Genomic DNA, 15,809 nt, shown 5'->3' with positions numbered 1-15,809 from the left:
CTCTCTCTCACACACACACACACACACACACATGAGCATGTGCTCACACCCATTTTTTTCCAATGCTTTTGCAGTAACTGCCCAAGGAAACTCACATTGTACCATTGAACATAAGGGGTTGTTAATGTTTCTTGCTTGTGAAAAAAATTCAAGCACACAAAAGATAGAATCAGACAAACATACGTATGCAAACACGTACATTCAAACATGCAACAATGCAGCATCAAAACAGACAACATATCAAACAATGAATAAACAAAAGCAAGTAGTTAGTTGTTAGTTGGTTAAACATCATGTGAAGTGTTACCATATAATTCACTCAACTAGTCTATACCTGCAAACAATACAAGCACTAACAAATATTCAGCACCAAATTTTTTAGTATCGAGGAAAATAAAGAAGGTTATTCATTGCAGATTAACTGATTAATATCGCTTCACTTCCGGCTTGATGCCATTGCCACAGCAATGTAAAAGCACCAACATGAATTTCACCACTGGTTTTGTTTGTTTTTTTGTTGTTGTTTTTTTTGGGTTTTTTTTGCATTCTTGAATTTGGAATATGCAGATCAATTTCTTTATAAAATGAGTGATACACAAGAGCCTATTATTCACCTCATATTTGTATTGTCAAAATATGATAAAGAAATATATGATCAAATACTACAATAGTTTGGCCTCGTCTAATGTTTAAGACAATGGGCACTGATTTGGCGATATTTGTGGAGGGGTTCTGTTGTACATACTGGTTTGCTGAGTGTATTAAAACAAACATCAACAACAATAAATATCTTCTTATATTGTTTCCATATATTCAGACATGTAACTGAACATTCAACTGAACAATATCAACAATGGAGACTGACAGCCTAAGAGAACCTCATTTTCTCATTCGCCCATGGAGAATACCGATCACTGTTACTTCTGCTTTTGTTTTTCTTGGGGCATATGGTGTAGACCTCACCGAAGGCATATGGTGTAGGCCTCAAATACAGCATATGATGTAGACCTCAAATATGGCATATGATGTAGACCTCAAATATAGCATATGGTGTAGACCTCAAATATGGCATATGGTGTAGACCTCACCTATAAAGGCACATGGTGTAGACCTCACCTATGAAGGCTTATGGTGTACATCTCACCTGTAAAGGCAAAATATGGTTTTGACATCACCTATGAAGACTGCAATGTGGTGGTCTTACTCATCACCTCGACCACCTGTCTCCAAATTTGGACTTCCCTTTGTTCACAGAGCCCTGGCACCTGATGGACTACGAATAAGAAGTGGCTTTCCATCCTACCCAGCCGTTACAGATTTGACCTGTTTGCCAGACTGGAAAACGGTAAGTTTTCAGCCAAAACTATATTTGCATCATTTTTGTAGATTGAAAAGAGTCATCAATCTGACGGCCAGGGTATTTTCTGCAGGAACACTTCAGACTTGATTCTGTGAGCCTGCAAAAGATATCTTCTTCATCTTGACCATCTCATGGAACCATTTAGGACCTATTTTGGGAATGAAAGATGGCAACTTCCACTGAGATGACACAAAGAACGGTGTGTGCACGTACACCATTGTGCAAGGTGCTGAGTTCCTCATTCCTTGTCTTTAGAGCATTTGTCTTTAACATGGCCATCATTGGTAGCATCCAAAGTAGTGTACAAGGGCAGGATATCAAATAATACTTTCCCATGGATAGGACGAGAATGTCTGTTGGCAAGATCCTTTATGTACTGTTGTCCTCCATACATCGCTGACACTGTGTGGCATCGGTTCACTGACCCAACAAGCAAAAAACAATCTTTGGGCTATCATCTCATCTTATTATTACAAATTATATCTCTCATGCCATTCCTTGCTTAAAAAATTCTGTGTGAATCAGTTCCCATATTCACCAGTCAAACCAGAATCCAGACAGGGTTCAAACAACAATGTCAGAGCAAAGAGTCTTCCTTTCTTTGAGAAAACCATTGTGGAAAGTTTACATTGCCCCTCACCACCGATTCAAAAATAGAGGGATGTTTGACCAGACGTTATTCAGCTGAGACAAAATGTTAGGCTGTGCACATATCAGGAACCACATATCAGGAACCACCTGTCATGATGTCTCCAAACCCATTTGACCCCATTTGATCTGAGCCACAAACTTTTCAGTAAATACTGTGGCAATGATTGATGGATAGGAGTAGTCACTTTGACCTCCCGTCTCAGAGAAGCCTGGGCTACAGCAACATCAGCGACCTCAATCTCCAGGATCCCGTTTTCCCCCACAAACGCATGTCTAAGCCTATGCTAAACAAAATGCCAAAGGATTCCACAGCCCTCAGCAACAAGAGGAACCAGACCTTACTGGATCCAGAAAATAAATCCCATTAAACAAAACACCATGTGTTAACAAACCACTGTTATCTAATATCCAGAGATAACTTATTTATACAAAGTTTTCTGAACATGTTCAGTTATAATCTCACCTTTTTCTGTATTTTACATGTTTTCCACAGCATTGCGTTGTGTTGTTATTACACACAGTGACAAACTATGTGGAAACACCAACACATGCACACACAGACATACACACACGCACACACACACAGACAAGCAGAGAAACACCTGTCCACTCTCACTTATGCAACTGTCTGTATAACATGCAATTGCCAAGAAACACCACACACACACACACACACATACACACACACACAAGCAGAGATACACATGTCCGCTCTCACGTAATTGTCTGTATGACACGCATAAACCATGAAAGTGTAGTACTGTATTAGTTTCTGTCACAAAATATTGAAATTTGGGCTGTTTTTCCTGAGGATACCACGTTCCACAATGAAGCGCCACTTTTTTTTTGTCTGCAAGTTTATTTGTTTTATTCTCAAAATGGATTCTTCTATAGAATTTTGTCAAAGACAACCCTATTGTTTCTGTGGGTTCCTTTATGTATGCTAAATGCAAGCTGCACACGACCTTAGTTTATCAGCCAGCCAAACAAACACAGACACAGAAAGACATGGCGACATGCACAGAAGCATTCACGCACAACATTTCACTCACCACACATACACATGCACTTGCACACACGCACTTATATGTTCATACGTGTACAAGTACTCACCATCTTCTTCAGTGTGTACTGTTAACACAGAACTGGCCTTGCCTGTGCCTGCTGCATTCACTGCCTCTACCTGTGTAACACACACACACACACACAATTGTTTAAAATTTTTCTTAACCTCAAACCATAACCTACTAAAAGGATTAATGGTCAGCAGAATTTTAAATCATATATTGCTGAGATAAAATCACATGAAACAGTGGGGACAACGCAGACATAATTAATGATTGCTATAAAATATGGGACCAAAACTGGTATACAAAAAAATGAATCAACAAATAAATGAATGAATGAATAGATAACACATATGCTGTCTACTCAAGATAATATGTAGTTAGATGCAAAGTGATTTCATTGATGAAAAGCAACTGCAAGAACAACAATAAACATACTGAATACATATATAGAACACATATGGGCAGTAGGATTGACAGGAATGGTGTTTTGATTTTCCCATCATGACAGTGGTCAAATCAGTGGAGTTATTTTGCTGTATGGATCTACTGCAAGTCTCCTGAGCAATTAAGGTACTTGATTTTAACAAAATTATAGTTTTCACTGCTTTTTACGTGATTCTAAGAATATCTGTCATCTAAAAATTTACTTCATGAAAGGCACTGAAGCTAGAATAAAAAGTTGATAAAAGTTCATATAACTGAAAGACATAAAAGCTTTTTAAATACAGGAAAATTATATATTTCGCAAAGCTTTACCTCCATCTGAAATTCCATATTTTTTACAAAACAGCGATAAACGGCACAAAATGAAATGGACTTTTGGCTATCTTTCACATCATACATCCCAGAATTTTCTGTCAAATTTGAAATATACGATGAGCACAACAGCCAAGTGGTTAAAGTGTTGGACTTTCAATCTGACTGTCCTGGGTTCGAATCTCAGTAACAGTGCCTGGTGGGTGAAGGGTGGAGATTTTTCCGATCTCCCAGGTCAACATATGTGCAGACCTGCTAGTGCCTGAACCCCTTCGTGTGTATACGCAAGCAGAAAATTAAATGCGCACATTAAAGATCCTGTAATCCATGTCAGTGTTTTGTGGGTTATGGAAACAAGAACATACCCAGCATGTACACCCCGAAAACGGAGTATGGCTGCCTACGTGGCCAGGTAAAAATGGTTGTGCACATAAAATCTCACTCATGTACATACAAGTGAACATAAGAGTTGCAGCCCATGAAGAAGAAGAAGAAGAAATGCACTTTTGGAATTAGGATCATTGCTCTTGAATGTCTTTCAGAAAGAAAAAAAAAAGTGTTGTGAATGGAAACACATCTTCGGAAACACCTTTCGATTTTCATGCACCTCAGAGGTCTATATTAGACCTGGTACTTTTCATGTGTATACAACCCCTCTTACACAACTCATTCATTCACACTTTACCTCTCTAAATGCATGCAGATGACACTCAGCTTAACCATTCTGATTTTCCTTCAAAATACTGTCAGATCCTCAAATATCTTCAGTTTTATGTCTCTGAAACTGTCATGGACGTCAAACAAATATATGAAACTGAATGATGTCAGAAGCACTGCAATCCTCCCATCCATTTGTAGACTCTTCACTTCAGTCTTAGCCCTTCTTGAAAAGACTCCATCCACAAATACCTTACACTGGAAGCAACCAAAGTACTAGATTCTGTACGGTCAAGACCAGACTTTTGCAATTCTCTTCTTAATGGCTATCCACAAAAGTTTATCAATCCTATCCAAAAAGTTAAAATTTTGCCTCCAAACTCATTTTCAAGGCATGCAAGTTTCAGTACTGTAACCGCTTTCTAAAGAATTACACTGAGGTCCTGTTGAATATAATAATTAACTAAAGGACCTCATGCACATCAGCATACTTCCGATCTTTTAGGAAAGTATGTCCGTTCAAGGTTTCTCCACACTTCTGCTGAGGACAGAATCTTCTGCATTCCAAACGTCAGCAGAGAGAAACATGAGAGAGAGCTTTTAATCTTCCAGCTGTAAAAACATACAAATCATTGCCTTTTTCACTGCATCACGGTCCATCATTTGCATCCTTTGAAACAAATCTTAAAACATTTCTCTTCAAGCAGTCTCTACACACAAATGAGGCACTTCATTCCATTCTCTGCATTATTTGAACCCACATACATTTTTTTCCCAAGCATATGTATGTCATCACATCTTTATCTCTCATCTTTTCAAGGTTTCAATAAAAAGATTTGAAAGCGTGTTAAACATACCACCTTTATCTAAGTAAAATAAACTGGAGATATGGACACAACAGGAAGTGGTACATAATGTCTCGAATTCTATTCATGAATAAGACATTTCCATTATTGATGTCAGTCAATGACTGTGATATCATGACTTAATGATATGTCTTCAACATATTTGTGTGTGCCTCTTCCCAAATCTGCAATGATGCTATGTTTAAAAATACACTATTTTCATGATAAAAGATTGAAGTGGGTTTCTGATCCTTAGACCATTCACTTCCAAAACAGAGCTAAACCACTGTCCCTGCCAACACTTCAACCAAGCACCCCTACATCTTACTTGGTCAGGTGATAATTTTAGTCACCAAACAAGTGACCCACCCACCTGGATCTGGTAAGAGGAGAAAGGTTTGAGGTCCATCGTTGTGTATTCCACATAGCGCGCATCAGATTGCAATTTCAATGTTGTAGTGTTTGTGGTATTGAATTCCCAGTAAATGATATGGTACAAAGTGATGTTGCCGTTAGGAGGGTCTGGGCGCAGCCATGACATGGTTACTGTTCTGCTGGTGATTCGGACTGATTTCAGATTGGTAGGCGGTGGAGGTACTGGAAAGAAAACAGTGAAACAGGCTACTCAAAGCAACAAACGACTGCAGTTTAGAACACGATACAACATAGTGTTAAAATTTCAGCAAAATTACCTTTTTCAGGTCAACAAAGACTACAAACACTACACTAAAACAAGAGTGAAGCCTTCTTCGCTAACATGAGATTCCTGCTGACTTTAATGCTAAAGAATGAAACCAAAAATATGGTGGGGGAACTGGGATGGGGAGATACAAATACACACATATACACACACCCATGTTGGCCAAATTTTGTGGCTAACTCAGCGCCAGGGTTGTCGTCTGCTCAGCAAATCAGAGCAATTCCTGCCTTAAGCACTGAATAGCCAATCAGTGGCCATGACAAAAAATACTCAATGTGAACCACAGCAAAAACAGTGGAAAAGGATGGGCGGGCATTTGAGTCAGACTTGGTCAGTGTATTTAACCAAAAAGGGAGTATAACACAAACTCCCCATTTGGTGTCATACTGTACCGTATCAAACAAATGCAGAGTTTAAAGCAAAAGGATGAGGGCAAGGTGTAACTGGTTCACATGGTGAGCCTTAGAGTGTCAGCTGTGTTAGTAGGGACCTGGTGACACAGAAATGCCAAAGATGAAAGTTGATGAAAGGGTTCTCCGAATGCCAGAAAGCTGCTTCCAGAACTTGCAGAAGAGGTACAGAGGGCTGAAAGGCCGTTGAAGTGACAATGGCCGGTATTTCATGCACTATCAGATTCAAGCTGCTAATATCTCTCTATGCCTGAGAAACCCAGACCTCAAGTGTGGTCGAGAGAAAGCGGACCGCACACCAGCCAGGCATGCAGGTGAAGCAACTGGGGGGTTTGAATGAGGGATCCGGGATTCCTGAAAGGGGCTGTCTCAGCAGATCTGGTTTGGCCTTGCGTTCCCGAGTGGGAATGTATCTGAGTGGCAACAAGTCCATGTACCAAGGTTGGGCCGGCCACTTGGGTGTGATCAGGAGAGCTGTAGACATTCCAACCTGGCTTTCCTGGAAAGGGGTGAAAAGTGAAAGTGATCATGTTGCTCCAATCCATTGCACAGGCTTCTGGGTCTGAAACTTGAGAGACATAAATCAGGAGTCTCTTGTTATTTTCGCCACAAAGAGGTCCACCATTGGTTGGAACCATAGTTCCCACACACCCTGAAAGGTAACTTTGTCCAGGGTTCACTCCATCTGAGGGACACTCTTGATTTGACTGAGGGATTTGGCCAAGAAGTTGGTCTTACCTGCTATGTGTCTCACTGAGAGAGAACAATGCCCGTCTGACTCCCACATACTGATCACATTTCTCTTCATCTCTGCACTCCACATTGGCTCCCCATTGAAGTGACAATTAAATACAAAGTTGCGTGTCTCTGCTATTCTGCTTTCCACTCCGCAGGACCTACATATCTTTCTGACCTTATCAGTGTTTACACTCCTGCAAGAAATTTCCACTTTTCCTCTGACTGTTACCTTTTGAAAATTCCTCATGTCAATACAAAAACCTATGGTGAACGGTCTTTCTTCTTTGCTGCTCCTCACATCTGGAACAACCTTCCTCATCATATCGTGCATATGATTCTATTTCTGCTTTTTGCTCATCACTAAAAACTCATCTTTTAAAAACCTATCTATAAGCACTCCCAGCTTCCTTGTTCTCCAACACCACCTATGTCAGCTCACTTTGGATGTATGAAGAGTGGGAAAGGTAGAGTGTGTGTGTGTGTGTATGGGGGGGGGGGGGGGAGCAGGGGTTGCAGGGGGGATGGGGGGAGGTGTAGGGTGTGGTGGTGGTGAGAAAGAGTGGTCATGAATGATTTATGTAACTTGTAATATTTTTCTTTCATATAAAGTGCCCTGAGCTGTTAGAGAGAATGGGGGCTATATAAATGCACAGTATTATTATTATTACTATTATCGCTCAGGGGGGGAGGGGGAGGGGTATGAATGGTGAGTTGGGGGAAACCAGGTAGATCAAAGGTGAAATTTAAAAGGAAATAAATATTCAAGTACAATGACAGAAAATTTACTTAATGGACTTCTCATAAGAGAAGTTGCCAAACTAACAAGCAAATCAACTGGTAACGAATGCAAAAAGTCAAAAACACCAATGTCTGCAGTCATGTGTGATTAAATACTTTTATGCAAATAAGGCTTCATCAAATCACAGTCAAAACCTATATGCTTTACTGTCACATTACTGAAGCATATGCGCTTGACTTTCAGGCAATATTTAGTCTGTAATGAATTAGATAATAGTCTTAAAATTAAAGTTAGATTTGGTCTGAGAATTGGACTAAAGTCACAGAGAGTCCACAGAAGAGATATCAGTACTGCATAAAAGCACATACATAAAAGTCTCTTTTTAGAATATTACTTCTTTCCTTGTATGACAACAGGCAATATACTTTTATGCCATCTGTGAAATTCTTTGCTCCCCTGTTTGCTGCTCTATCCACTTGGTCATTATTTAAAAATCCAGTATGTGATGGTAACCAATAAAAACCAACATTTGCACCTTACATAAATAAGGAGTGTAATAAATACTTAATTTCAAACAATAAATTTTCTCTCTGATTATTCTAAAAAAGGAACAAACGTTTTAAAGCTGATTCAGAATCAACACAAAGAAGGGTATTACTAATCATTACTGGTATTTGAGAAAGATGCTTAAGGCCATTAGGATGGCCTCCAACTCTGCTGTAAAAATGGAATGTCCTTTACCTACATGATACGATTTTTCTGTTTTTAGACAAGGAAAAGCAGACCCAGCGCTGCCATCATCTAGAACTGAGCCTTCAGCGTAAACTTTTAAATGTTTATCAAATTTTTCTTCTAATTCAGTTCTGACAGATGCTGCTATTATATGTGGACATTCTTCTTTTCTTGTGTCAGAAGCACACCTTTTGACATCTGCTTTTGTTAACTCCCAGGGAGGGACAGGTGGTACCAGTACATGAGGTGACATGTAAATTAATGTCTGAGGAATGTAGAATTTTTGACATATGTGTGAATGGTTTGCAGATTTGAATTATTTTGTGCATTTTTTGGAAAATCAATATATGACCTAATATTTAATTCCTCAAAGTCTTCCACAGCTGTGCCATGTGCTATTATAGGAATCACCTTCTGTCATGATCGCATATTGACAACTGCAGGCTTGACTTCAATCAACTGTAAGGAGTCCTCATTATGGGGTCTACAAATGACACTTTTGAAAGAGTACCGTAAAGTTCGGTCTATAAGCCGCGACTTTTTACCTCAGCTTCAACCTCTGCGGCTTATACAATGATGCGGCTTATTTGTGGATTTTTATGATTTTTACTCATCAAAATCATGATTTCTGTCCATGAATTTTTGGATGAGTTTCAGGATAGTGTGTTAACTGTTCACGTTTTATAAATCAAATCCGCAAAAAAACTTCAGATCTGCATTCAGTTCTACTCTGCTCAAGCGTACACCCTCATCATGCCGAAAACACGACGTTATGCCTAAGATGCAGCCTTCAAATTGAAGGCGATCGACCTAGCAGGCGACAGTGCAAGCGACGAACCAGCAGCGACCTCCACCTTCATGGTCATGAAGTGAAAGCGAGGCTGAAGTCAGTGACAAGATGGTGGATGAAGCTGTGCTGGTTCTCTTCAACTCGGACACTGAAGATGAAGATTTTAGTGGAGTCAGTGAGCAGGATGACGTTGAATAAATGTGACTACCCCTAAATTATGGATATTATTTTCGTTGTGTTTATTAATTTTTTTTTTGGTGGCACAAGCAGTATTTTCGCTTGCTTTTCTTTGTGTTGTTCCGACTTGTGTTTATTTCATAACCTGCAGTATTGACAGCTTTTCTGTAGTATCAGTATGTGTTCCGGTACCGGAAATAATAAGAGCGGCTTATAAACCGGTGCAGCTTATGTATGTATAAAGTAAAATTTTTTTCCAAAATTTAGTGGGTGCGGCTTATATACCAGTGCGCTCAATAGACAGAACTTTACAGTATTCCTATTTTCATTTTGACAGGTCATCAGCAAACAATTTTGAAAAACCCATCAGATTTTGTTTCTCATAAGACAGATGTAAATCTAAAAAACGGATTTTCTGTGTCTAGATGAAAGAGCTGCACCCATGAATGATATCATCATCTTCCATCTGTTTCAATTCAGCTTCCACTTCATTCTTGATGGGAAGTGCAAACATCAAGGAGGAGTTATGGAGAAAGGTTTTGCATTTTCTTTCAAGTTGATTTTGCATTTTGTCTTCATTTTTCCAAGACCTGTAGGCAGTTCTGGGAATTCCCTTTCAAATTTATTTTCCTGCTTGACCTCATTTACACTCTCCAACAAGTGTAAGGCTTCAATGGCTGGCCTGCCCAGCAGTGGCTCTTTTAAATTGGAGATGACATGTAGATCCTGTTCTGCAGAAGTATGGTCAGTCGCCATTGTAGCGTGTACCACTCCTACAACTCTGAGCTGATTTTGTCCATGGACCAAAAAGTTTCTTGTCTGTCTTCTTTATGAGTGGAAAATTATTCCTGAAACGTTTCTCTGGCACAACTGTTACATCTGCGCCCGTGTCCACTCTATTATGTGACAGGCTTTCCATTTTCACAACTTTTGCATGCCATTTATCTTCCAGAATACTTCCAACTGTACTGGAGGTATTTTACTCAAGTGTAATGGAACCTAAAATTACATCATCTTCCTGTTCCTCTTCCAGTTGTCTGTTTTCTTTGACCTGCACATTGCTGCATTATGACCCTTTTTTGAACAGTTCCAAATTTCTACATCTCTGGCTGGACAGTCTTTATGTGCATGCACAGGGCTTTTTCCACGGTGTGAACAGTTTTGACTTCTCTTCTTTTTTAAGTCTTGATCTTTCTTCCCTTTTTTTTTTTAATTTTTTTTTATTTTAATGCTATAGTCTACTGACTTCATGAACAGTACTCATGAACTGAGACTGTTGCCTTAATATTTCATGTGCTCTGCTAATCTCCAAACAACTGGCAAGAGCCAACTTTTTGTCTTCCAGGAGTTTTTCTTGAACAGCTTCTCTCAGTTCAACAAGGTGATCTTTGATAAGACGATCTTCCAGTTGTACATTTCCCAAATTCCAAGATTTTGCAAATTGACAAAGACAAGCTACATATGCCTCAATGCTTCCACCTTGCTCTTGATGGTGCATTTGAAGTTTATAAGATTTGTATGCCTCATGTGTTTCTACAACACAAAAGTCTTCAAATGCTTTCAAACTTTGGCTAATTCGTTTTTGTCTCTTCGTTTTCAAAACAGAAACAATAAAAAATTTCCAAAGCTTCCTCACCAACGGTGGTGGAAAAAAACAGCACATTGGAACTCTCCATCTTCTTCATTCAGTCTTGCTGCTATTGCACAGTTTTCAAACTGGCACCTGAATTTTTTCCAGTTATGAGCAAGTCCACTGCTTTCTACATTTTGTTTGGAAGGTAACATTACATTTGCCATGAACTGTTGTGGTTTCTTTCACTGCTGCTTTGGACTTCATTACTATGGGAGACAAAAAGCCCAAAGCCCAGCCACGGCAGCCGTCTAGAATTGGGCTGGAGAGGCCCAGGAGATAGGGGTTGCCGAAACTTACTTGTCTGCGGGGTCACAGCGCATTCTTTCTCAGAGGCTGGTGACTGGAATCCGCCGTCTGTGGTGAAGGTGACAGTAGCGCAGTACTTGGTGAAAGGCATCAGACCCGGGATGGTCAGCCTACGACTGTTGGTGGCTGGCAAGTTCCAGATGCGCGGTTGGCCCAGGTCCGGAGCAGGGGACAGAACAACAGCATACTTGGCGATATGGTTACAGTTGATAGAATTTCTCGGAGGGGGCTGACAACATAAAAATAACAAGCACCATAAGACAAGACTGACAAGAGATATGAACAGAGACAGAGAGAGACTGTCACAACCAAGAGTGAATAGTGTTTTGGTGGTGTTTTTTGTGTCTTTGTTTAAAAGACAACAAAGTATATATACATTATTTTGATCTGGAAAATTGGTACACATTATTTAGATCTGGAAATGAAATATGTCATTTTCATAAATCTCAACAGAATGTTATTCAACTCACACACAAAGCCTTGTGAACAGAATGTGTCAATTCAACAGCAAGAGAGGCAAGGCCTTAAAGACTCACTTGTGATATGCTCTTTATCCAATAAAGGAATCACAGGAGGAAGGAAAAAAAAACAGAAGAAAATATTAAAAATGTTCTGTATCAAATATCATGAAGCTGGGGAAAAAAAGGGTTAGGGCAGTACTGAATCATGCATGTTATGCTCCGGAACAAGATTTACCACAAGACCAAAGCACAACTGACCCCTGTAATCCAAAATCAATATTCAAAGATATGGTGTTTTTCTTAGCATGGTATATTTGTTACTCTATTTGGGGTGATAACACCATTAAAATCATGTTATTTTGATAAATCTCGATTATTCAAGGATTTTATAATACTTCATGGTAAAGGAGACGTTGCTATCACCTTAGGCACACCAGAACATGTTGCCATTTTCTTCAGATCTGTGCAGACCAGGGTACGCTAGGCCTTCTGAAACTTAGAAAGCTTTGCCTTAGGGGTACCATCGATTCAATTATTTTATGGTCATTCTTGTTAATTCAGTATCTGCTTAAAAGTATTCAGATGTTGTAAACATGTGGATTATGTAGTTAGTGTCAATCTAAGTGTTCTGTCCAGAATTTGTATTTCTATTCTTTTAATTGCAAACAAGAAAAATGTTCTCACACCGTCTTTCAACCCAAACACATGTTCAGGAAACTACTGGGAGCTCTTCTTCTGGATTCGGAACCACAACTAAATAAACCATTTATGATCCAGAAATAGAGCTTAATCCAAAAGACTTAAAACTTTTCATTAGTATGAGTGGAAATTTTTTTCCCACACTTATTCCAAGTTTTGTATTTTACTCCCAGCACCCGAGTTGGATAAGAATTTCAAAATTTTATCAAAACAACTGAAACACAAGATTACTACAAAGACTCACATTGTGTGCACACACACATGAGCCAAAATGATAACTGAAACAAAGGAAAAAGCTCTATATCCCCCAAAAATTTTTAGTAACTGGCTCAACTTGACGTCTGGTGTCAGCTGATGAGCAAAAATATCTCCAATTGTGTGTGCTGGGAAAAAGTCAGACAGGGGACCATGACAAAGAGTGGAAAGTTTAAATTCAACCCTGGAATGGAATGGAAGCCAGAACAGAGACAGAAGAGTTGGGTTATATAATTTCGCTTTTCTGCCTTATGGACAGAGTTTGCAAACTTTCCAATCTGCCAAGAGTGTATTTGGGGCAGCCAGCCAGGAGAGAGCGACAACAATACAGTTCAGACAGCAAGAAGGCAGAGTTTTCGTGGCCTCGAATGTCAGATATTTGTGTACAGAGTTGATACGTTGGAGTTATTAATGAATGCAGAGACTGGTAATGCATTTGTCTAGAGACATGTCATCGGAAATCATAAAGCCATGGTTAGAAAACTATTTGGGAGTAAACTCATAACTGTACAGAGTAAATGCCATTCAATATATTCTTTGATTAAAGCATACAGTCTTTTCCACAGATGCCTTGAAAACTTAGCACATGTCAGTGCGCCACATTTGAGTTGTTCAGTACAGAAATACAAGTACATTTCGCAGTCGCAATGGACTGACTGATGAAACAGACAGATGGACTGGGAAAATTCTACACATGGCCTTCAACACAAAAGGACATACAGCAAAATAGAATCCAAAGCCAGGTACAAGTAGGTATACTCACATTCCATGAGATCATTACACGGGTCAGGGGTTGGGAGAAGTTATACTGAAGGGAAGTGGTCAGTTTCCCCACTGCTGGTGGCAGACTGGGAACTGTCAAAACACAGTGTGAACATGTTCATGATGAAGGTAAAACTGGTTCACACATAAGCACGCACACACAAACACACACACACGACTTAACAGATGAGCCTTCAAGTCTTTGGCAGATGTTGTAATATAAAAACTATACTTTGTTTACAAGGGACAAACGAATATGCTACTGATAGCTCAGAAGCAGAGCCGGACTGAGTAAGCACCTCCCCCAGAATGGAGGGTGTCATCTCGACAGTCCAATATGTCAACAGTCCGATGTGTCATCAGTCTGATGATCATTAATCCGACGCGGCAGTAGTCCAACATGGCGATGATCTGTAAGGGTAATAGACCAATGTGTCATCAGTCCAACTCATGTTTTTTTCTTTTTATCTGACATGGCATTGGTCCGACGAAGCGACAGGTGTGGGTACACTGGCAGTCGTAGCCGCGGACCTGCACACAGGCGGCACAGGCCATAGGGTCGTTTTTCACCGACTGGAGCAGCGGTGGAGATCAGCAGGCCCCTGAGCGACTGAGCAGCCCTCTTCAGGACAGCACTGCTCACCTCCATGGCATGAGGAAGGGACTAGAAAAGGTGCCCTAAACATTGCCTGCTCCACACCACCCTAGTCAGCATACCACGGCTGACGGGGACCCTACTCAAGTGGTCAACACACAAAGGAAAGAAAGAAGAAAACAAGGAGGACCCCATTGACCATTGCCACATGGTACGTGCGTACGCTTCTAGACAGAGGTGACTCAGCCAGACCACAGAGACGCACAGCACTCACTGCGAGTGAATTAGCCAGGTACAACATCGACATCGCTGCCTTTAGTGAGACCAGACTGGCAGAAGAAGGCGAACTCTGTGAGCGAGGCACAGGCTACGCCTTCTTTTGGAGTGGTCGTGGACCTGAAGAGAGACGTGAGGCTGGAGCTGACTTTGCAGTGAAGACAACCCTCGTTGGCAAGCTGGCTGGCCCCCCGAAAGGAGTGAACGATCGCCTGATGACGATGAAACTCCCTATATGCAACGGGAAGAAGTTTACCACCATTGTCAGCGCCTACGCGCCCACCATGACCAACCCGGATGAGATCAAGGACAAGTTCTACGAGGACCTGAATGCTGTCATCACCACTGTTCCCAATGCAGACAAGCTCATCATTCTTGGTGACTTTAACGCGAGAGTTGGTTGTGAGAGCAACTCCTGGGAAGGCGTGAATGGGAAGCATGGGGTTGGTAACTGTAACAGCAATGGCCAACTACTTCTCCAGACATGAGCCGAGCATGACCTTCTTATCACAAACACCATCTTCTGCCTCCCTACCCATAACAGGACGTCATGGATGCATCCTCGCTCTGGGCATTGGCATCTCATCGAATCTGTCATCGTCAGGAAGAGGGACAGGCAGGACGTACGAGTCACGAGGGCCATGTGCGGCGCCGAGTGCTGGACAGACCACCGCCTTATCGTCTCCAAGCTCAACCTCCGCATCCAGCCCAAGAGACGGCCTCAGGGCATGAAAGCACTCAAACGCCTGAATGTCAACAAGCTGGAGCTAGGCAACATCAAGCAGAGCTTTGCTGACACCCTGGAGGAACGCCTTGAGTCCACCGTGCTGGACAACCAGAATGTGGAGGCAGCATGGGGTGCACTGCATGAGACGGTGTACAACACTGCCATGGAGTGCCTGGGGCCTTCTGTCAGGAAGCACAAAGACTGGTTTGATGAGAACTGCACTGAGATCAAGCAGCTGCTAGAAGACAAACACCAAGCCTACAGAGCCCACATTGAAGATCCCACAGTCAAAGAAAGACATACTGAAGAGCGCACACAGCACCATCCAGCTGAAGCTGCGGCAGATGCAGGATTCCTGGTTGAGCAACAAAGCTGATGAGATCCAGGGCTTTGCAGACAGTGCTGATGGTTCTACCCTGATCACTGACAAGGACAGGATCCTTGAGAGATGGGCTGAACACTTTGACAGT

The 15,809-nt window shown here is 41.0% G+C and overlaps 1 protein-coding gene and 1 long non-coding RNA gene across 4 annotated transcripts in view; one reads left to right on the top strand and one right to left on the bottom strand.

Annotated features, from left to right (window-relative positions):
- LOC143295377 (receptor-type tyrosine-protein phosphatase T-like) overlaps positions 1–15,809 on the bottom strand; it is a 328,714-nt gene that overhangs the window by 151,027 nt on the left and 161,878 nt on the right. For all 3 annotated transcript variants that reach the window (XM_076607040.1, XM_076607042.1, XM_076607043.1), the window contains 4 exons: positions 13,743–13,834; positions 11,556–11,793; positions 5,713–5,936; positions 3,125–3,194 (listed from right to left, as the gene is read on the bottom strand). In XM_076607040.1, coding sequence (XP_076463155.1) covers positions 3,125–3,194; positions 5,713–5,936; positions 11,556–11,793; positions 13,743–13,834 — 624 coding nt within the window. The remainder of the gene's footprint in view (positions 1–3,124; positions 3,195–5,712; positions 5,937–11,555; positions 11,794–13,742; positions 13,835–15,809) is intronic.
- The window catches only part of LOC143295378 (uncharacterized), a 32,533-nt gene that overhangs the window by 2,864 nt on the left and 13,860 nt on the right, over positions 1–15,809 (top strand). Inside the window, exon 2 of the long non-coding RNA XR_013057011.1 lies at positions 1,255–1,345. This is a non-coding gene — a long non-coding RNA (uncharacterized LOC143295378). The remainder of the gene's footprint in view (positions 1–1,254; positions 1,346–15,809) is intronic.

This window comes from Babylonia areolata, chromosome 20, assembly GCF_041734735.1.
Source record: "Babylonia areolata isolate BAREFJ2019XMU chromosome 20, ASM4173473v1, whole genome shotgun sequence".
In the NCBI taxonomy this organism is placed as follows: domain Eukaryota; kingdom Metazoa; phylum Mollusca; class Gastropoda; order Neogastropoda; family Buccinidae; genus Babylonia; species Babylonia areolata.
The sequence above is the reverse complement of the archived record's forward strand: the minus strand, read 5'-3'. Positions and strand labels throughout refer to the sequence as shown.